The sequence below is a fragment of the Echinops telfairi genome, unplaced genomic scaffold, assembly GCF_000313985.2.
Source record: "Echinops telfairi isolate 266 unplaced genomic scaffold, ASM31398v2 ScPeMD7_2186;HRSCAF=2738, whole genome shotgun sequence".
In the NCBI taxonomy this organism is placed as follows: Eukaryota; Metazoa; Chordata; class Mammalia; order Afrosoricida; family Tenrecidae; genus Echinops; species Echinops telfairi.
Genome location: NW_022106084.1, coordinates 8,388,079 through 8,410,693, shown reverse-complemented (window position 1 = coordinate 8,410,693; position 22,615 = coordinate 8,388,079). Strand labels below are relative to the sequence as shown.

Sequence of the window (22,615 nt, the reverse complement as noted above, 5' to 3'; positions counted from 1 at the left end):
GCTGGCGGGGCGCAGGGCGCAGACAGCGAGATGCAGAGGCTGGAGGGGTTGAAAGGTGACTCCTGTGGCGCTGAGCAAGGAGGGGAGGGGAGCCTCACCCCAGGGCACGCACAGCCAGGTTCTTGGCCCAGTTCTTGGACCCGTGCGCGCTCCAGCCCCCAAGGGACCAGGCTATATAAGTCACTGGGTTTGGGGCAGGGACACATGGTGCTCTCCAGTCTTGGGCGCAGGTAGCAAGGGAGACAGGTCCAGAAGAGACCCCAGGGCTGAGCCAACTGCCTGCCCCCCCACCAAGGCCACGCCGCCCCAGCCCTTGTCGCCCATCTCTCTCCAGACCCAACGGGAAAGCCAAGTCCCGCCAGAGAGCTAAAGCCCTTCTCCCTCCGCACCGGCGCCCCCACTCTTTCCCAGCGAAGATGGTGAGCCCCACCACCTCCGATGTGCACCCGACTATGGGGGTGAAGATCTTCTCGGCGGGGGTGTCAGCCTGCTTGGCGGACCTGATCACCTTCCCGCTGGACACCGCCAAAGTGCGGCTCCAGGTAAGGGCACATGGGCGGCTGTGGGCTACCGGAGGAAGGGCACTTGTGCGGGCCATGGAGCCCGGCTTTCATTCACTAGCCACCTTCAAAGAAAAGGAGGCCCTTTTACAGATAAACGAATGATGGAGCATGCGAATTGGACCTTTCCCTGGGGTTAACGGGAGGGCCCGAATAGTCACAAAGCATGGGGGTCGCTGCTCCACCCCTAAAACGATGTGTATTAAGTGTGCTAAGAGCTTATACCATCAGCCGTTCGTGAGTTTCCAAGTTAGTCCGGCTTCCCTCTTCCTTATTTATTTCTGCAGCGACATTTCCCCACCCCGGAGGTTAGTGGGTTGGTTGTGAAGGGTAGGGGGTGTTCCCTGTGTCCTTGGCTTTGTAGCCAGCCAAAAAACTAGATACTTCAGTGGGGGCTGGGGAGTGGAGGGCTTGCTGAGAAGGAAAGAGAACTTAAACTAGGAGCATGGTGGGTGGGTGGGCATCTCATAGAATGTCCCCATGGAGGCAGCCGGCTGTCAGTTTGTTTCCCGCCAGGAAGCAGGTGTCATTGAGTCCCCTGACTTCGGGTGTCAGTGTAGACCTGTGCTCCATTTGTTCCCCAGGGCTGGCTTTTCAGAGGGAGCGCACTAGGGTTGTCTTCTGAAGTGCCTCTGGGTAGATTTGAACCTCTAAAGCGTTAGCCACTGTGCCCGGTGGCCATTTTTAACATCCACAGACTCCCCTTCGGGAGGCAGGGCCGGCCCTCTTAGGCTCTGGACACGTCACTTCCTTCCTACAAGTCCCCTTCCCTTTTCCAGATCCAAGGGGAAAGCCCGACCTCCAGTGGCATCAAGTACAAAGGCGTCTTGGGAACGATCAAGACGCTGGCAAGAACGGAAGGCATGGTGAAGCTCTACAGCGGGCTGCCTGCTGGAATCCAGAGACAAATCAGCTTTGCCTCGCTGAGGATCGGCCTCTACGACACTGTGCAGGAGTACTTCACCGCGGGCAAAGACGGTAGGTCTCCCGTGCTCACAGGAGGAGCACACCTTGGCCCCAGTGCTGTTTGAAAACGGAGCACACCAGGTAGGAATCTTCCTAAGGAAATGGCAAGTCAACACTCCTATTTGAAGCTTTACCCCCAGAGAATTTGCCTGGTTCATTAAAAAACAGAAGAGGACAGAATGGGTTTTTCATATGCTGGTTTATTAGTATTTTCTTTCAATCACCTAGTCTTGGAAGTCATTTAGAAGTGCTGTTGTTAGGGGTTGTTGAGTCAGTTGCACCATAGTGACTGACTCTCTGTAGAACCGAGGGACACACTGTGTCCCCAGTCTGGGGCCATCCTCACTGTCCCTATGTTTCAGCCCATGGTTGCAGCCACGACACCAATCCATCTCCTGGAGGTCCTCTCCCTCCTCTGTGGACCTTACTGGACCAAGCATGGTCTGCTTTAGCAGGGACTGGTCTCTTCTGACCGCATGCCCAAAATGTGCGAGGAAGTCTCACCTCCACCCTTGCTTCTGAGGAGCTTTCTGGCTGCACTTCTTCCAAGGCAGGTGTGTCTGTTCTTCTGGCACTTCACCAGCACCATATTCAGATGCATCAATTCTGCTGTGGCTCTCCTTATTTACTGCCCAGTCCTCACACACCTGGGAAGTGACAGAAAGTACCACGGCTTGGGGCAGGCGCATCTTAGTCCTCCAAGTCACATCTGGTACCTCTTTAAGAGGTTTGGGAAGCATTAGCCTGGTCAAAGTCCCCCAAAGAATGGGGCTTGTTAAAACACCAAATGCGGGGCTACCCCAGGCCTGCTGAGGCTGACTCTCGGGATGGGGCTCAGCGAATCTGTCTTAACAAACTTCCCTGGAGTCTGGGCATGAGGTCTGGTGGAACAATGGGGAAGCACTGCATTGCTCATTGAAAACTGTGGTTCCAGCCAACCAGGAACTCTGCAGGAAGAAAACAAAAACAATCTGACAATCTGAGCCATCATGCTTACAACCTAGAAATGACATAAAACACTCACACCACACTCACTGTCATTGAATGGGTTCCGACTCTTAGTGACCCCATGTAGAACGCCCTGCTTTTATCCTGACAGGAGCAGCTGGTGGATGCCAGCTACTAACCTTGAGGTTAGCAGCCCAACGCAGAACTACTACAGAGCAGTTCTACTCTCCTCTAGAGAGTGACGAGTTGGAATAGACTTGCCCGCACACAACCAGCAGCGAAGTTGAAAAACTGGTTTTCAGAGAAAAAACCAGCCCTCAAGCGAGAGAGAGAGAGAGAGAGAGAGAGAGAGAGAGAGAGAAAGAGAGAGAGAGCCTAGGAAATGAATTTCCTTTTTAAGATGCTTCTAAGGCCTCTGATACTGAAAAAGCCCAGAGCAGGAAAGTAAAGGAGTTTAGTTAGAGGAAAAGAAACATCAACAACAAACCCTACTATTTGAGTCTGAGTGTCTGCCAAGAGTTCCTGTCGATTTGAAACAGAAACCACCAATGTGTTGTCATTCAGTGTGTGAGTCTGGGTACTTTAGAGAAACAAATCCACAGAAACTCAGGTGGAAGAGAGTTTTACGTAAAGGTGAAATGCGCATCAAGAAAATATCCCAACCTAGTGACACCCAAGCCCACACGTCCAACATTAACCCATATGTCCACCACCAGTCCACAAAGCCCTCCTCCATCTCACAAAACACACACCATGATGCTGGCTGCAGGAGGAAAGCCAAGTTAGTGAATGTGTAAGCATCTCAGCGCTGGCAAGGGTCTCCACACGGGGGTGCCAGCACCCAGGGCTGCATCGGGGTAGGTCCATGTGGGTTCTCCTTGGAGATGTCTTGTAGGAAGTCAGTCTTGCCAGCTGAAGCAGGGAACTGCTAAGGAAGCTGCACCCTGGTGCGACCCAAGAACTAAAAAGCAAGAGACCCCAGAACTAGAAAGGCGAGGCTCACCGAGCCATTTATCCCTCTGCCCTTCAATTAACCCCACATGCGTTTATTGGCCAGCTTGGCACAATCTACTAACTCACTCATTCTGTAAACTGACTCATAGTGACCCCTGGGCACCAGATCATTGCTGCGCTCCATGCAGTTTCCAGGGGCTGGTTCTCTCCTCATTCATTAGAGGGCTAGGTGCTGTCCTGCAGCCAGTGGACCACAAGGAGAAAGATACTATTCTTTTCCTCTTACAGTTGGGGAAATGGTCCAAGGCTTAGCCCCAGGCAACAAAAGGGGCTTTGTTCCAACCTCTGATGACTTCAAAGGGCCCCAGGCTCTTAACCACTGCACTCCACCGCCCTTGCCTGGTAGGGAGGATTCTGGGGATCATTTCATTGATTTGGCAATGCGGTGAGATAGAAATTGCCATCCCCGTTTTCCAGAATGGAAACGAAGTATCAGAGAAGCCATGGGTATAAGAGCACACCATTAGCAGTGATCTGAGACTCAGTCAGAGCCGATGAGCCAAGGCAGCATTGTGCCGGAATGTAATGCTGTGAAGTGCATATCCTTTGTGACCATGGCAGATTTCATCATTTCTGCTTGGTGCAACCTGGGAAAAACAAACAGTTATGGGACCATTTACAAAGGTGATTTCCGTGGCTGTTGTTCAGTGCCACTGAGTTGGTTTCGACTCACAGCGACCCGATGGACAGCAGAATGCACCACTTCCAGGTCCCGCACGTCCGCACAATTGCTACGAGGGAGCTCACTGTTGCAGCGGGGTACATCCATTGCTTTGCGTGCCTCCCTCTTTGTCACTGCTCATCTACTTTCCCAGCCGGGATGTCATCCTTCTGCAGGATCTCACCTCCTAATAGAATGAACCCAACACACAGCCATCGCTCTGCTCTGCCTCCTGGCCACCCTACAGCACAGGGGGAACGACCCCGGGGTTCCGAGGGTCACTCTTTATGGGAGTGGAAGGCCTTCTCCTTCCCCTGTTGGAGCAGCTGGTGGCCTCAAACTGCGAATGGTCCAACTGGTAGGAGGCCAGTGTGGAACCACTGCATGCCAGGGTTGGGCATAAGACGCCACTGTATGAACCCTCCCACCACGGATGACACCAGACGGCAAACACTGAAACGCTACAGTCCTCTATCATTAGGGATTTTAATTGTAAATAATTCTAAGACTCTGTAGTTTTATTAAATTCCCATGTTAACATAAAACAGTTTCAAAATTTCACATAAAAATGACTTATTTTTGTCCCCATTGGGAGCAGTTTGTCCGCTTGGGCTTTTTGTCCCCATTGGGAGCAGTTTGTCCGCTTGGGCTTTCCTAGTCCAGCAATTACCAGGATCGCTGAGGAAGAATTATTGGTAAGAGGCCTCCTCTCACTTGGTTCATAGTGAAAAACAGAACTAAATAAGAGGAAAGAACCAAGCCTGTGTAAATGGGCAGTTTTATTTTTCCTTGAAAGTCTCCTTTTTTAACTCCCAATTTTGAAGTTGACAAGGAGCTCTGGTGGCACTGTGGGGAAGCATCAAACTGCTAAGCACGAGGTCGGAGGGTCAAAGCCAGCAGCTGCTCCACAGGACAAAGAGCTACCTTCTCCCACAAAGATGTAGAGCCGGAGACACCCCGTGTCAGCATGGACTCGCTGGCCGGGGGTTTGCACCCTTACTGAAGTTTCATGTATGACCAACAGGTGGGCAGGCCTTAGGGAAGTAGAATCAAGGTAGGGGGACTGCCATGAATAGTATCCATTAAAAATTAAAAAGGCATTAGGATACGCTTGAGGCTTTGCTAAAACCAAAAAATTAACCCATCTTTTCCCTCCCTGGATAGCACCAGCTACCTTAGGAAACAGGATCTCAGCTGGTTTAACAACAGGAGGCGTGGCCGTGTTCATCGGGCAGCCCACAGAGGTTGTGAAGGTCCGACTTCAAGCACAGAGCCACCTGCATGGTCTCAAGCCGCGCTACACTGGGACCTACAATGCTTACCGAATTATAGCCACCACAGAGGGCTTCACATGTCTCTGGAAAGGTAACGGGTCTCTAAGAACCGGAAACCACTGAAACGCACATCTCATACAAACGAGTTAATGCACTTTCTTTCTTCCAGGGACTTCTCCCAATCTGGCAAGAAACATCATCATCAACTGTGTAGAGCTAGTAACCTACGACCTGATGAAGGACACCTTGGTGAACAACAACATACTAGCAGGTGACTTCCTATTGTAACCAACAGGTCGGCACAGTGATCATTCATCGCCGGGCTCCTCCAGCCTCATTAGACTAGATTCTTCAATTCTAACAGTCTTCGTTTCAAAATAATAATTTTGAATGTTCTATATGGCTATTCTGAGAAGCAGAAAAACAGCAAAAGTTGGGGGGATGTTTGCCACAACCAAACCACCACTGTATTAGTGTCCTTTGACACCAGTGTATGGGACTTTTGTACAATCTCACTCTTCATACAGCGGAATTCCAGAGGTGGGTTCATCAAGCACTGCACAGCAGTTAGTTATGTAAGAAGTCATCAACAGTTTCACGCACACAGTAGTTAACATAGGACAGATTCCCCCAAACAACATTAATAGGTTCTAGGGTCCATCAAAGTCTCCTTAGACAATGGCGTCGGTTCAGTAAAGAAGTATGAGGTGCTTCATATGTATCCAAGGAGGCTGGGCTAACTGAAAGTGGAGCCCACCAGCAGTTGGTTCTGAGGCAGCAAGATGTGGCAGCCTGTTTCTATGACGACTTTGCTAACAGTCCTAGAAAACATATGGGGTACTTGTACTGTCCTTTGGACTTGCTGAGTCAGATTCTCTGTGGGAGCAGGTTTTGGATTGATTGGGCATTATGTTGGGCTCTGATGGCTCATTATCCACTGAAGCTATATTCTAATTGTCTTCTTCTTCAGGGCAAGTCTAACCATGTTTCTAGTTCTTGAGGTGTCTGTGGTGAATAGGCTGGATCTGACAAATGGCCCCACACTTGCAAGTTCTCTCACCGCAGGCTGTGATGTGTTTCAGATGATGTGCCCTGTCACTTAGTGTCTGCTCTGATTGCCGGATTTTGCACGACGTTCCTGGCCTCTCCAGCAGATGTGGTGAAAACCAGATTTATAAATTCTCCGCCAGGATTCTACTCCAGTGTACCCAATTGCGTGATGAGCATGTTCACCAAGGAAGGGCTGCCGGCCTTTTTCAAAGGGTAGGATATAATCTTCTGAGTAGGTGCCTGGGTGCCTGGGAACAATATGGTCTGAACACCTGGCATTTACCTTGCCAGCCTTAGTACACACAGTGTACACCTACTATCTGTCCTTGCCACACGTTTCTCCCACCTCCAATTCCGTGCTGCCAGGACATTGGAAAGACTACAACAGGTTAACAAATGCTCTCGACCTTGATCAGAGGCTCATTCAGAATCAGTGTCTGAGGTCCCAACCGCATGGAAATGTGGACAGTAATTTGCCTTCTCGGGGCAGGAGAGGGAGCGAGACCAGGGAGACAGCACAGTAGGGCATGCCGAGAAAACAAGCTTTCGTTTTCGTTATTTTGGAAAACTGATTTAGTATGCTTTTGATTTACAGTAAAGCAAAAATGGGGGAAATTATTGCCGCTGATCTATGAAATCAATGCAGAAAATTGGGCGGTACTTACCATACCCTCCTAAGAACCAGTGTTGTGCACGTCACATTTCCCCCAGTAAAAACAGTATCATGTTGGAAAGCACCTTTCTAAGAAAGACTATCCACTGCCAGTCCGTGGATTCCAATGCAAAGCAACCCTTGACAGGGCTTCTGGGGTCGCAAGTCTGTATGGCATCAGACAGCCTCACCTTTCTCTGGTGGAGCGGCTGGTGGCTTTGAACAAACAACCTGATGGATGGTAGTCCAATACTTACCCCAAAGACCGACCCAGCAGGGCTCCTATCAGGTAGTGTTGTTCAGTTATCCATCCGTTATTCTTTGATTTCTCCTTTTTAGTTCCTAATAATTCCCTACCTCTTATTCTGAAAGCAAAACAAAACAAAAATTCCTTTAAAAAATTTAAAAGACGAGAGAAATTCTTGGAGTGAAGGCAGAAAGGGCTTGCCATGCTCTGGTCTGAAAGGGTGTCGGGGGTTTGTAAAAACAGTCACCGAGATTTTGTCCCTGTAAGACAGCTGAGGTCAAGCAGTGGAAAGGGAAGGTGCTTTTACACACCTGCAGGTGAGAGAGCAGCATAAACTGCCTGTGAATAGCTTCCAGACGTCAAGAATCCAGCTAACCGTGTGGCCATGTCCATTTCTCTAGGTTCATTCCGTCCTTCTTGCGCCTGGCATCCTGGAACGTCATTATGTTTGTGTGCTTTGAGCAGCTGAAACGGGAACTGTCCAAGACGAGGCAAGACACTGCATTTGACTGATGTGGGCTATCTTGGTTTCTCACTTCAGGGCTAAACCCGAAGAACTTTAACAGGCTGTCATTATAACTCCAGCTGGTGATAAAGGGAAACAGTGAAATGCCATTTTATACTTATCCATACTTCAGAATGAAAAGTTACCACAGAAGATGGGGCTTTTTGTTTATTTACCAGTTTCCAGTTAGTATATTCAATAAAGTATTGCTAATACCTTCTCTAGGTTTATCTTTAGGGATCTACGCCCGGATCTAAAGTGTGAAAGTTCATCTAGAAAACAAAATGGTTGGATTGCAAGCGAAAGTCTTTCCAACCAATAGGCATACACTTCATGTGAAATGTACTACTTTTAATGTGCAGAACCTGTGTTTTATGGAAGGGCTAACCGTTTCTAGAGCATGATGCTCACGGGGGCATTATTATTAGTTATTCCATTGTTCCTGGAATCACAGAATTCTACAGCTGCCAGCTTGAGAGGTACCTGTCATTCCAGGTACCTTGGAATGGCACATGAAGCCACCTGAGCGTCCTGGCAGGATGCATGGCATCTTCTCGGCAAAGCCACATTCAGCATTGGCACCTGCAGTAAGCTTTTTTCTCATAGCCTGCAACTATCCCCAGATGGCCGGAGCACTGTTCGGGATGGGGGCGGAAACAGGTACTGCATGCACAGCTCATGACAAGCCACTGTGTGAAGGAGGATGATTACCCAGCGAGTCTGCACCTCTGCTGCCCTACAAGGGTCCTCCTTCCAACACTGCTTACAAAAGCCAAAAGCTACACGTAGTATGGAAAACTGTCACCTATACATTTGTACACACATACATACACAGTGCAACACTTCACAGCTGTAAAGCTATAGAATGAGCAAGCTACAAATTAATAGGAAAACAGCTTCAAGGTATTATGGAGCAAAATTAAAACAAAACAGTGCAATAAAGTATTCATGAGTCCTACCCTGGTGGTGTACTTGTTGGGCTAACCACAAGATGAGCAGATCGAAACCACCCAGCCACTTCAAAGGAGAAAGACAAGATTCTCTACTGCTGCCCCCATTAAAGTCTCAGAAAACCCACGGGGGTAACTCTATCATATGGTCGCTGTGAGTCAGAGTCAATCAGGGGCACTGACTTTGGCTTGGGTTTTTAAAAATAGGTTGGGTGTGGAGGGTGGGGAGATGGCAATGGTTTCTGGTGGCTTCTTTAAAAGTGAAGCAAATTTCAGTCTCATACACAATTGTCCTCATTCAACGTCTTAGATAAGAAAATAGTCAAGTTTAAAACTCACACAAGAAAACAAAGTTCGTTTTTTTCCTCCCCTTCTGTATGTTGACTTGCTGGTTAGCAACATGAATAAGATTAAATAAGAAAAGCAAAGTTTCATAAGCACACATGACTTGGGTAAGAAATAGAGGGGAGGGGAAGAAAACAAGGGTGAGGCTTAGAACAAGTTCAACATGTTTTTATTTGCTCATATGAGATTCTGAACAAAATGACATCACATTTCACACCACTGCTTTCATACAAGACGTCAACCATCTTAGTGAAGGTCAAAAGTCACTCTCTGTAAGTTGCCAACAGACACTTGGCCACCCTGGGAAAGCTACTTCTTAAATCCTTCAACAAGAATGTAAAATTGCCTTATAACGTAGTCGTCTTACCTGCGCAATAAAAATATTTTTCATCCAAAGCTGGAGCCAGGAGAAAATACATCCAAGACATGATTCTCTTAGATTTTAACAATCCTAATAATCTTCGTTTGAAAATAGTTTGCACCGGGAGACCCATAAACATGGAAATTAAGCCTCCCTAGACTGGTTCACAGAAAAGTGGAGTGGAGCATTGATCCTGAGAAAACAGCTGCTGGTCCCCAACCATGATTTCAAGACAGAAGATCAAACATTGCCCTCCAAGCCACACCCCCTCTCCTGTGTCCCAACAGCAATGGAATCTTTTCCACTCGGGCCACGAGCGGTCCACTCTTCCCCCCCACACACGTGACGCTTCTCCTTGAAGCAAGTCTTTCACCAAGTCCTGATTTACTGAGTGCTTGCAGAGGGGAGAGAACACGAACAATTGCGAACACTGGTATAAATAAAAAGAATACACACATTTTCACATAGAAAAATACATACGAATCCAAGTAGCTCTTAAAATAGAACAAAGAACGAAAGGAAAAACCAGGCTGGGCATTCTGCAAAAAAAGACTCGGTTTTCTAAAATGTAAATGATGCCGGGAAGACGGATAAATTCGTCATCTCACCATGTTTTATATGCAAACAAGAGGCTGCTTAAGGTTCACTGATACCCCGATTTCTTTAAATTCTTGACAGATTGTCCTTCAGAACAAATCAGAACTCTACCCCTTGTGATAACATTCCTAGACTAGTCTTGTCACTGGCAAACTTTCTCTGCCCTACCACACAAAAATTCATTTTTACATTGAGTCACTTTTTGATGCTAGAAGCACATCATTTTCCTGCTACTACAATATCATAATACCCTATTACTACTTTGGCATTTTATTATTACATTAAAAAGATAACATTTAAAATGTAAATTTGAAACTACATAAAATTTTAACACACACATGAAAGGGCAAGGGGAAGGCAGACATTATTATTATAGTTGTCTTCTCACAAATGTCATTGTCACATACAAATCGGAAGGCTGATTTCACATTCTAATTTCCAATAGTGACATTTAGCTTGGCTTCCAAATGATCCAATTTTAGAATTTACTGATGGCATGTAGATCAATTCACTGTAGAGCTCTTTGAAAGGGCTATGATTTTCAAATAAAAACAGAATCATATCCATAATGCACAGAGTTGGATTTAAAGAACATATCATTAAACAAACCTTATAATGACGGTTTAAAGTTAACAATAAAGTTTTGTTTTTCTTCCTAAAAGGAGAATAAGCTAATTCCATAAAAGGTTTCCCCTTTCATAATCCAATGACTCTTGTGGTAAGGACACAGACAAGGGTTTAAAGAGCAGTTCAAGATCTCAGCTGTTGAAAGATTAGAGCATAAACATTTTTAACACAAAGATTAAAAGACCGAGGAAACGGCTTACCATGTGATAGTTCGCACCTGATGTAATGGTTAACACCTGATCCTTGTTAGGAGTCTGCTACGTATCACAGAACACGAGTGAAACATGAACACATGAAAGTTACCATGCTTCTAAGGTTCAGAAGCCCCTTCAAGAATCATCACTATGATAATAATAAAATGAAGCCAATTCTAAGAATCATTTTCAATTGTTTACAAAATAACCGTTCTAATGCACGGACTTTGCATCCTTGAACTGGCCAGTGTGGCTTCAGTTACTTTCCGCTCGGGTGTTTCTTACCACTCTCCTCTGGGCAAGTATTAGGTTTGCCAATGAACTGAAAGTTTCCATTGGTGCTTTACCGAATTCAAGAGCCAGACCTTCAACACTTGCTAACTGACAAGGTTCAAAGAGGTGGTCAGTAACATGTCTTAGATTAAAGGTCGTCTTTCATAGTTTGTTCTGAAGGATTGGAGGATTGAGCAATCTGATGAGCATCTCTTTCCTCAAAGGCTTAGCTGTTTTTGCTGAGTACAAATGTCTAAAGCACGCTTCCCCACTAGCATATCGTCACTAGCCAATCCCTGACAGCCTCTGCTGTCCTCCTGAGATTTTAGGAGAATAAAGCCATACGAAATGCAGTCGTCATTCTCAGGCTACTTCTCAAGGGGTACCCAGACAATCCACACATCAAAACCATGGGGTCCAAACAAGGAGTCCTCACGAAGTCAAATAACCCCATGCTGTTTCACTGAGTTTGGGGTTTTTCCCCCCAAGTTTTAAGTTGTCCTCTTAATTCCTTAAGAACAACTTTATTGAAATAGAAACTGTCCGCTGACTACAAAGACTGGATTTTCTTAGCAAACACATCTCTCTTCAAAAATACATAGAGGTGAAGCACCTTCATAAAATGGCCCTTACTCCAAGCAATCAGGAAGGTTTCCCCCTATCACTGATGAAAACCCAAATACTTTAGGATGAGAAAATGTCTTTACGCTTCACAATAACACTGTCATATTTTAAAGCTGGCATTTAAAGAAAAAGATAAGTCACCAATACTGCCATTGCTCCGTTATTTCTCATACTAATAATCACGGCGTACCAAAAAAGGAGGACATTGTCTTTAATCCTCTGATGTATCTCTACTCTTGCTGCTACTCATGAGGAAGCAACACTAATACGCGTGGCAGATACAGAGATGACTCCTAACAAGATGCAGAACATAAGCCATTTCCCAACACCAGAACAGTCCCCTTAGAAGGGCCCTCAAAAAATGCCAACTTGTTGGCCACTTACACCACAGAAGAATGAAGACCACTTTGCCTCTGGTGATTACAATACAAATACCTGATTTAGCGCTTAGATGAAATGGGCGGGCTAAGTCCCAAGTTCCCGACTGGAGCTCACATAGAGCTACCGAGGGATCTTTGGAAGGGCAAGGTACCTTTGGAGAACAGTGTATAAGCAACTGTAAACATACACTGATTGTCCACTAGCTTTTGTAAATAGAATTTCTGAAACATTTTTTTGTACGAAATTATATATAAGGTGTGTAACTGGTTCAGATCATTTTTATTACAACATATAAATTCTATTGGGAGTGCAAAATGTGGTGGTAGAAATAGAAGTACTATGGATGGTTTACATCTTTAAAGTGAGTGCTACGTTAGAGTCTAGTAAAAGTCTTTTAATCTTTTCATGAAACTTCTCTCTGTATTGGTTGAAATACATTATACTTTCTGGCTTTTCTTCAAACCAAAACTTGTCGAATTCATAGACAAGGTAGCCTGCAGGTGAAAAGAAAACACAAGGACAATGTGTGAGAGTGAATTCACATGACAAACGGTCTCATTTTAAAAATACAAAACCGGCTATTAAATTCGATATACAAAAAAAACAAAAATAACGCAAACCCAACAGCCATTAAGTCTATTCCAACTCACAGTGGCTCTTTAGAGCAGAGTGGAACTGTCCCACGAGATTTCCGAGGCTCTAGATCTTTACGGAAGCAGGCTGCCTCACCGTCCTCCCGCGGAGGTGCTGGCGGGAGCACTCTGCTGACCTGGTTAGCGGCCGAGCACGCTAACCACTGCAGCAAGAGGATGCCTTAAATCCCAGGTCAGGATATAGTAGTGTGAAGCAATCTTCACCACTAGAAACCTGATGATCCTTGTAAGAATGACGATAATACTTTTATAAAATCCAAAATTTCAGTATTTAATGTCACTTATTGCTTTTCTCAAAAACCCCTCAAACAAGATGTGAGCAGCACATTCAAAAGATACCTTAGGAAGAGAAAAAGAAAAGAATAAACTGCAGCGTGGAAACTTTAGAAATACCAAAGGAAGAGAAAATGTCAGACAAGGATAAAGCTACGTTGTCCTTGATGTCTAAGCCTAAGAGGGAGTTCTACTTCTCAGTGAACTGGTAGCCCCTTCTCTTTTTAAAAAAACTATGGCATAAGCTTAGGCAGCCTTTGTGGCACAGGTGACATTTGGCTGGTGGCTAACCTAACGGCTGGCTATTCAAGCCCACTGGGTGGTTCCAAGGAAGAAAGGCCTGGTGACTGCCTCCACAGAGAAGCCCAGGGAGCAGTTCTACGACGCAAGGGGTTGCCGTGAGTTGCTATGCTCTATCGCTAGCAGCTAAATAGCTAAAACATCAACAACATAGCCAAAACAGCTACTCAATATCCTCCTTGTAGGAATCACATTCACCTCCAGAAGTTATGTGTTCAAAACAAGAACCATGTGAGGGTTTCTGGGGGGTACAAAGGGAGTGGGGGGTGTATGTAAAAGGAAGCTGTTGTCAAGCAGTTCAAGAAGGAAGAGAATGTTTTGAAACTGATGGTGGTAGCAAATGTACAATACTGCTTGATGTGAGTGGATTATGGACCGATATGATACCTGTATTAGCTCTCAATGTTTTTTTGGGGGGGATAAACATATTAAATTGTTTATAACAGAATAAGACTTAAGCTGCTCATTCTGTTATTTCCTCTCAGAACAACGTATGATATAGGTAGGAGGTTCGTCTCATTTTGCTGAAAAGGAAACAGGCAGAGAGGCTGAATTACTGGTCCAGATGGCAACACTCACAAGCGGTGTCTCTATTTTGCTGTCAACTAAACTTTGTTTGCACCAGAGTTTCATCTCCCTTTCTGAAAGGCTTTTCAAGAAAAAATATAAGTGACCTCTTGAAGGATAAACAAGGGGAAGGTCAATGATTTAAATAAAATTGTGGCTCTGGAGAACTCCCCCTAACCAAAATTGAGGGACAGGAGGAAAGTGCTCACTAAACAGTGTTTGGGAGAGTGAGTATAGAAGATCCAAGGCGTGAATCTGACCGAGACAGTTGAAGCTTTGTCAGTACAGCCCCCTATGATGCAGGCTGGACCTGATCTGGTTTCTAAAATGTTCTGTATTTTCGGTTTGTATTGTTTTCTTTGCTCCTATTAGAGCAGTGGTTCTCAACCTTCCTAATGCCACGGCCCTTTCATACAGTTCCTCATGTTGTGGTGACCCCCAACCACATTATTTTCATTGCTACTTCATCACTGTAACTTTGCTACTGTGATGAATCAGGCGACCCCTGTGAAAGGGTCATTCTACCCCCAAAGTGGTCGCGACCCACAGGTTGAGAACCGCTGTAGGAGAGTGTATCTCAGAGGTCTTAGGTCAATGGAGGTCACCTCTTGAAGCTGTGTTCTATGCTTTTCTGGTGTTTTGGCACATGAAACCCAGGATCGATGAGCCTACAGGGCCAGCAAGTACAATCAGGGTTTGAGAAGGAGGGCCTACAGTGGTGGAGACAATGTCAAGGAGTCCATGTAGAAAAAGAATGTTTGCAAACTGATTGTGGTAGCAATTTTACAATATTACCTGACGTGACTGAAGTCTGGAATCATACATGCATTAAATCTCAATTAATTTTTTAGAAAGGTAAAAAAATTGTGGCTAAGTTATCAAAACTGCCAAGTAGGAAAAATGGAACTCCCACGTTTAAGACATACTGATCGTCAAGCAAACACAAGTCGTCAAGCCCTATCACCTTTCAGCTGGGACAAGGCCAGCTGAAGGAAAGATTCCAGATGAATTTCTTGATGTACCGTAAGGTCCATTTTGGTCAAACAGGATATGTGAGAAAATCAAAGAATGAAGCTCCAAAGGAGTACCTTCTGCTTCCTGTTGAGAGACCAACTGTCCTAGTGCCCCTACATACAACGCAACGCCAGAGGCCCGCACGGCCCCAGCCTCCCAGGTGCTGCCTTTCATCGACTGGTGCCGCCATTCTGTCAACCCATGTTGTTGAGGGTTTCCTCTTTTCTGCTGACTTGACTCTCGCAAGCAAGATGCCCTTTTCCAGGGACTGTTAGCGGTTAGGCTGCTGCAGCTGACGAGGTCAGTCGTTCCAAACCACGACCACTCCACGGGAGAAAGAGGAGACTTTCTACTCCTGTAAGGAGCTGGTCTCATACACTCACAGGGGCAGCTCTCTGTCCCACAGAAGTCGCAGGAACTATGTCTTTGAGGAGTCAGAATTTCCCAGACGGCACTGAGTTTGGCTTTTGGTAACATATCCACTGTACGTAAGAGTGTCTCGCCATCTTTCGTTCTGAGGCGCCTGCGGCTGTACTTGTTCCAAGCAGGTGTGTCTGTTCTCTGGCAGGCCACGGCACTTTCCGTGTTCTTCAGCAGCACCATCTGCATGCAGCGATTCCTCTGCAGTCTCACCATGCATGGTCCACCTTCCACATGTGTGTGACTCAGTGCAAAGACCAAGGCTTGGGTTAGGAGCTCCTTAGTCCTCAAAATGACAGCTTCACGTCTTAATGCTCCAATGAGGTCCTGTGAGCAGATTCGTCCAATATCAGATATCATTTGATTTCTCGATTGCTGCTTCCATAAACATTGATTGTGGACCCAAATAAGGTGAGATCCTTCACAACTTCAATCATTTCTGTTTATCATGATGGTATCTATTGGTCTAATTGGGGGGATTTTGCTATTCTTTACATTGAGGGGCAATCCACACGGACGGCCGTATCTGTTGAGCTTCACTAGGAAGTGCTTCAAGGCCCCCTTGTTTTCAACAAAGAAGGTTGTGTCTACTGCACATGAACCGCCAACAATCCTGATGCCACGTTCTTCACACAGTCCAGCTCAGAGCATGTAGCGACATAACCCTGATGCACACCTTTCCTGATTGTAAACTTTGTAGTGACCCCATGTTCTACTGAAAGACTGCCTCTTGGTCTATGTACAGAACCTATGAGTGTACAGGAAGTTCTTGGTAATTCACATGATCTGCAATGTTATCCATAGTGTTATGATCTATACATTGGATGCCTCTGCATCATCAAAAAAATACAAGTGAACATCTTTCTGATGTTCTCTGCTCTCAGACAAGAACCAAATGATATCCTTTGTCCCACGCCCACTTCAAAATCTAGCTTAAATTTCTGGCAGCTCCCTGTCAATGTACTGCTGTAACTGTGCTGAATTATCTTCAGCAAAATTTTACTTGCAAGTGATATTACTGATATTGCTTCCTATTCACATTCCTTTGGGCCACCTTTCTCTGGAAGGGGCACAAATATACAGGTCTTCTAGTTGGTTGAGCAGGTAGCTGTGTTCCGAATTCCTTGGCATATATTAATGAGTACTCCCAGCTCTGCATTTGTTTTTTTAAAACATTTCAATTGGAATTCCATCAATTTTCAGAGTTTTCTTTTTCACTGATACTGTCTTCCTTTAATACCTGGACTTCTTCCTTTAATCCCATTGGTTTTTGATCATATGACAAGGAAAACTAGTTATGAAGTAATAAGGTGAGAAGTTTCTTTATATTACTTTGCAACAGTAAGAAAAGATTATGTAAATGGTCTGTCCCAGGGCTCAGTATCATTTATTAACCTGTATTAAAGGGGAAATTCATTTTACAGTTGACTCTATTTGTATGCATGTGAAGAAATAACATTAATTTTTTTTAAAAAATCACCAAATATAGACATGAACACAAAATATTCATGGGGACCCACCTTCTAATATTTTTTATTTTAATATAAACAGTAAATTACAAGCATAAGTTGTATACTTGGTAGAAGTTTTCAACTATGTACATTAAGAAAAAAAAAAAAGCTTTCAAATGTTTCACTGTTGTTGACAGTATACATAATAAAGTTAGATATATCTTCTCTGTGGGTTAAGAGTTCTCTGGGAAATACTCAGTTATAATTCTCTAAAACTAATACTCACAATAAAACTGATGAAAGTGTTCCATTGTTGGTATTCCGGAAACAAAGTTGTAGAGATAAAACTTCAAAGCTTCACTCTTCAGTAAGCTGTAAGCCATCTCTGTAAGATTGATTCCAACTATTGCATAAGAATACCTATGTCAGAAACATCACCAGTTATACCAGCTAGCCAAATGGCTCCTAAGAGAAATGCTAAGTTATGTACAAAATTAGTGAAATCGTTTGCTCCACTTCTAACAGAGTACTGAGTTTTAATATTTCCTACATATTAAAACAAACATCAGAATGGATCCAAAAGTGTTCTTTATGGGCTATTGATTTTGGGGGGTATAATCTAAGAAGCAAAGCTCTGTTCTTGCAAGTGTCTGAAACTAAATCTTAAAAAAAAACACTAAGATACATTGACTAATCAGCTATCTTCTTGAGTTAATTTATTTTTATGATCTGACATCAGAACATAAAAATAAAACAGTAATGAGAAAGCTTACCATATGATTTCAATTTTCATGTTGCTTTAATATTTTAAAAATGGTATCCCACTTTTCTTTTCTTATTACAAAGCTCTTCCTATCTCCTTTTTCAAATCTACTTCTCACAAAAACTTTATAAAAGCTCTTATCTCTATTTCGAAGATAAACCCTATCTTACGGTAAAAATATACTGGAATACATAGAAAACTGGTTCATGATCACCTTTAGTGTTAAAAGTATATTCTAACCTTATTATTAAATAATATCTTAAAATATTGAGGACAGTATTAAAATGAAAATTATCCAATACTCTCAAATTCAAGGGATCACAGTTTCTCTGAGATACCCCGTCTTACCCTAATTTTGGGTGATTTGAGCGGGAAAGAATCTGATGTGCTGCAGTGGTATAATTTTCACTGAAATACCTAAAAAATTTAAGAAAAACAATAAAATGCACATGCGTCCTTCAACATTCATTAAAAACATTCATGCCAGTTCTTAAAGTTACAGTCAAAATGAGTCTTAGCTTACTACCACAATGACCTTGATTTTATTTAAATCACTTCAATGCCGTATATGTTTCAGAATCCAATTTAATTCTGATCAGGCCCATCTAGGATACAACCCAGTTTCTTGGTAGAACTACAAACTATTTTAACCAATTACCTATAAAGAGACTTTCTACCTACCTTTTCTGTTACGTTGTTAAAAACTACAGGTATTTACCAACTCAACATTTTTCATGTTGAGATCAATTAATCATCTTGTTTGAACAATACCCATTCCTTATCAAATGTTTTTATGGCTCGACCATCGTGTGGCACGAACCAGGACCCCATTACCCCTACGGCAGAGTATGTGGGTATGAACATGCACCGTACTTGACCCATTGCTCTGTTGGTGGGCATATACATGGCTTGTTTCTACCTTTACGGCTATTAACAACAGTGCTGCACTTAAAACAAGTAAAACTAAAGTTTTTGTTGTTGTTGTTATCTTATTTTCAATGTTCTGTAAAACAGCCCATACACACCCGCTGGACATTCTCCCTTTTCACTTAGGCTTTTCCACCTATGGAAACTTAAGTGTCTACTGTTTAAATGCCATTTTCGGAGCAATGAGAAGCAAGTCAACAACTTCTTGTTTCAACTAAAAGAAAAAAACCCAAACTACCTTCTTAATAAGTGATCCAACTAAAACAATAACTCGAACAGAGGTACAAGATGGGAGAACAAGCTACAAACCACACGTGAAGGTCCATAAGCCTTCCGGCATATACTTCAGCAACCCCCTGGCGCTTTTCAAGATAGGAGCAACATCCTGGACGGCTAGGGCGTTTTTTGTAAGGCTAAGTAGACAAATAAACTCCATTACTTAAATTTTAGAGGGCATAATGACTAAAATTTCCACGGGGAGTAGCGATTCACCATTAAATTCTCCCCGCTTAGTTTAATATACATGATTTATACTACGTATCTTCATTCTCAACAGCTCGCCCCATGGTTTCGCTTTCCCTTCTTTTGCTCCTAAGGAGTCAAGGTCCAGTCAAGGAGAGCAGGAATCTTCACCGAGGAGCGAGAGCTAACCCTGTGCTTACCACCACTCGAGGCCAAGCTGTCTCAGGCTCAGGGCACACTCGCGTTACAATGACCTGCACTAGCTACCGGCAGGGCTTTGTTTGGGTTTCCCGGTACATTTTATAATGAGTACAGCAAGGGGACTGAAGGACATACAGGGACACATGGAATGAACAGTCAATGGAACTTTTCTGTGAAGTTGTTGAAATGCCCTCCTATCTGGATGTCAGCCTATCTGTAAGTGCACAAGTAAAGTTTCCAAATCCCAAAGACAAGTGAAATTCACATTTAGAAATATATATTGATAATAAATGGCAGGAATGACGAAAACGAAAACAAAGACAGGGACTCACTCAACTTACGTGAGAACCAACCTACAGGGTCTGTCAGAACAGAACCCTGTCCTAAGGTGGGGCTGATCTGTGTATCACTGACAAAGAATTACAAATGCATCTGAGTCTTGGTCATTCTTCGATGCAAGTTTTACAAGACCAAACTCACTGCAATCGAGGCGCTGCCGACTCACAGCGACCCTGTAGGACAGGGTAGAACCGCCCTCTGAGTGTCCAAGACTACGTAACTCTTTTGTGGGAGTAGAAAGCCCAGTCTTTCTCCTGAGGAGTGGCTTGTGGTTTAGAACTGCTAGCCTTGCAGTTAGCAGCCAAATGCATAACCACTATGCCTCCAGGGCTCTTTAATATGCACTATTAAGAAGGTGAAAATATATCAAAGTAATCTAAAGGGCTAGCAGAATCTCTTTCTATAGTCTAGAGTCAGATTCCATTAAGTTATTTAAACTGTAAACTAAATTGAATTCTCTTCTGGCAAATGCTGAGAAATCGTGATTTCTGATACAAAGAGCCCAAAACAAGCTTACTCAGCAAAAGTTAAGAAAGTAAACAGCAGAATGAACAGTCAAGAGTCAAACATCAATATTTTGTTCTAGTAGTTTAAAAATGACAAGAAATATAACCTATGAAGGCTAAGATAAAAAGAAATCAGGTTGAAGTGACTTAAATGATAAAAAAAAATTCAAATATTTTATGATTGTCCAAACAGAAAACAAACTGCATTAATACTACTTAAATTGCAGGTTTCTGCTTTACAAAGTCAAAAATTGGCAATCTGGCTTTGTTAATTGTTACTATTTCTTTTAAAGGTTTCTGTGCTTTATCTCTGGGAGGTGGAATTATGGAGAATATTCATGTTCATAAAATGTAGGTATTAGAGAAAATGCAATACTTTAAAAATTGGAAACATTTATTATTGACACCCCATCCTATTTTTTCCTACCCCAGAATAACGATCCATTTGAAACTACATACTTTCTCTAAATATTCATTTAATTTGGCTCCATCTGAAGACTAGGTTTTCCACAGTAAGAAGTATCCAAACTCTCTAATGGTCAGACGCTCCATTCTATTTAACCTACAGGCCCGCAGAGTACAATCAAATGGACCCAAACACTAAACCCTATTCATTTGCTTTATGGGGGAAAATTAATTTTCCAATTTATGTCTGGCTAGTTTGGGTTGTCAATTCCGATTGAGCCACAGAGTTTTGGATTTTGGCTGGATCATCATACATACAGGGAGGGGTCAGAGAAAGGAAAGTTCACTCTGAACAGTCAGGGACGTAGGTCAGTTGTCATAGGTGGCAGAGTGCAGAGAGATTAGACTGCCATCTTATCTGGTTCTGTCCCTCAAAATGAAATCAGAGAAGCAAGAGAGGAAAGAGGGTAAAAAGCAGTTCAGAAGAAGTATATAAGTGTAAGTACGTAAAGACAGATACTTCTTTGGGAGTCACCAGAAGGGAGGTCAGGGACAGAAAAGAAAAAGGAAAAGCACTGGCAAGCAAAGGAATCACAACACACATGAAGACTGCTTCTAGTGTCCTCTGAGTAGTGCGTGTGTGTGTGTGTGTGTGTGTGGCAGCTATGCAAATTTCAGTGTGGAAAACTACGTTAATTACTAACACAATTTACTTAAGTCAAGGAGTGCATATAATTTCACGTAGAGAAGAAAGGAAGTTTATTTTCACTTACACAAGATTGATTAATCCAAGTATGCCCATGCCTCTGAAGTCTGTCTTGGGATCATCACCCTGGAAACCAATGTCGCCCCATTGCTTGGAGATTCTAGCCTTCAGCTTGTTCTTGGGCATTAAGAGATTCCAAAGCTGCACAAACATGCTTCCATATTACAAGTCATAGTGATGTCCTTCATTTACCACGACAGTGCCTTCTCATAGCTCATATTACTAGTGAGTTGAATGCTTTCGCTTAGCATGTGGGGACAAACCATGGGTACGAAAACCTTTGAGAGCTTTTCAATTACACCAGAAAGCATAACATGCAGCTTTTCCTAAGTATAAAGATCAATATAAACAATAGTAGAGTTTTTAATACATAGCCAGTACTACACAGAAATCTAAAACTGTGAGATAGCATGACTTCTAGTTAATACGTATCTGACCAGAGCAGTCAGTTGCTTCCTGAGACGAACACATCACTATGTACTTGGCCCTTGTCTCAGACGCTGTATAAGTTAGAGTCTACTCAATGATAACTGGCTTGGTGCTTTATTATAATGGTGGTTATGAGTGCGTAAATCAGAAGAAGAAAAATAGGTCTAAGTTACTAAAGGGATCCTGAAGGAAAGGGTATGGATTGTATTGTAATCCATGTGACTAATAAGTTACAACTTTTCACAGCTTAAAAAGAAAAAAAAAAAGACTTGATTTTAGCTAAATATATCCCCCAAGACGGAGAATTTAGAATTGCTATCAATATTACAAACCAACAAGCTCATCAATGCAAAATAAGGCGGGGGTGGGGGGGGCGACTCAGTATGAATCTTCAAAGAAAATACTTGAGAAGTAGACAAGAAATGTGTGAAAATTTGCAAAATGGCAGGACATATATTTTTCCTGTTTCACTACTTTTTCAGGCATTGCTGAGGCAAGGCCTTCTAACGACAGAAACAGAAGTCCCTGGGGGGTGCCATTGGTGAAGGCACTCGGCCACTAACCAAAAGATTGGCTCGAATCCTCCCTTACACACCTTGCAAGAAAGGCAAATGACTGAAAAATCAAAGCCATGCAACCCTCCTCTGGAGCACAGTTCTACTCTGACACACATTGGACCTCCACGTTGATTTGGAACCGAATCCACACCCATGGGTTAAATGAAAGAAGTATCCTGTTACCTAAAATTACCCGTGAAGTCCAGACACTGCTGCAGAACAGGCCAAGACTCCCTGAAGCCCAGCCCAGCCGTTACACTGGGCCTCTCACCTGGTCTGCTTTCATTGCCCACTCAGGCCGTTTGCTCACGTCACTTCAGCAAAGGGTCTGATATGCCAGAAAGGGCTGTGAT

General features: G+C 43.7%; 2 protein-coding genes across 5 annotated transcripts in view; one reads left to right on the top strand and one right to left on the bottom strand.

Annotated features, from left to right (window-relative positions):
• Nucleotides 1-209: 209 nt before the first annotated feature.
• On the top strand, nt 210-8,097 carry UCP1 (uncoupling protein 1). The gene is given in 7 exon segments (NM_001281305.1): nt 210-542; nt 1,340-1,538; nt 5,314-5,514; nt 5,593-5,694; nt 6,506-6,686; nt 7,774-7,883; nt 7,886-8,097. Coding segments are annotated over 6 exon segments (919 nt in total). The 5' UTR covers nt 210-416; the 3' UTR covers nt 7,886-8,097.
• Nucleotides 8,098-9,324: 1,227 nt separating this feature from the next.
• The window catches only part of ELMOD2 (ELMO domain containing 2), a 26,505-nt gene continuing 13,214 nt past the window's right edge, over nt 9,325-22,615 (bottom strand). The window contains exons 6-9 of one of the 4 annotated variants that reach the window (XM_004712139.2): nt 21,284-21,417; nt 18,019-18,087; nt 17,194-17,327; nt 9,325-12,723 (exon numbers count right to left, since the gene is read on the bottom strand). In XM_004712139.2, coding sequence (XP_004712196.1) covers nt 12,578-12,723; nt 17,194-17,327; nt 18,019-18,087; nt 21,284-21,417 — 483 coding nt within the window. In that variant the 3' untranslated portion in view covers nt 9,325-12,577. Of the gene's footprint in view, nt 12,724-12,862; nt 13,222-17,193; nt 17,328-18,018; nt 18,088-21,283; nt 21,418-22,615 lie in introns of those variants that run through there. The other 3 variants (XM_045293542.1, XM_045293544.1, XM_045293543.1) reach the window with 3 other exon arrangements.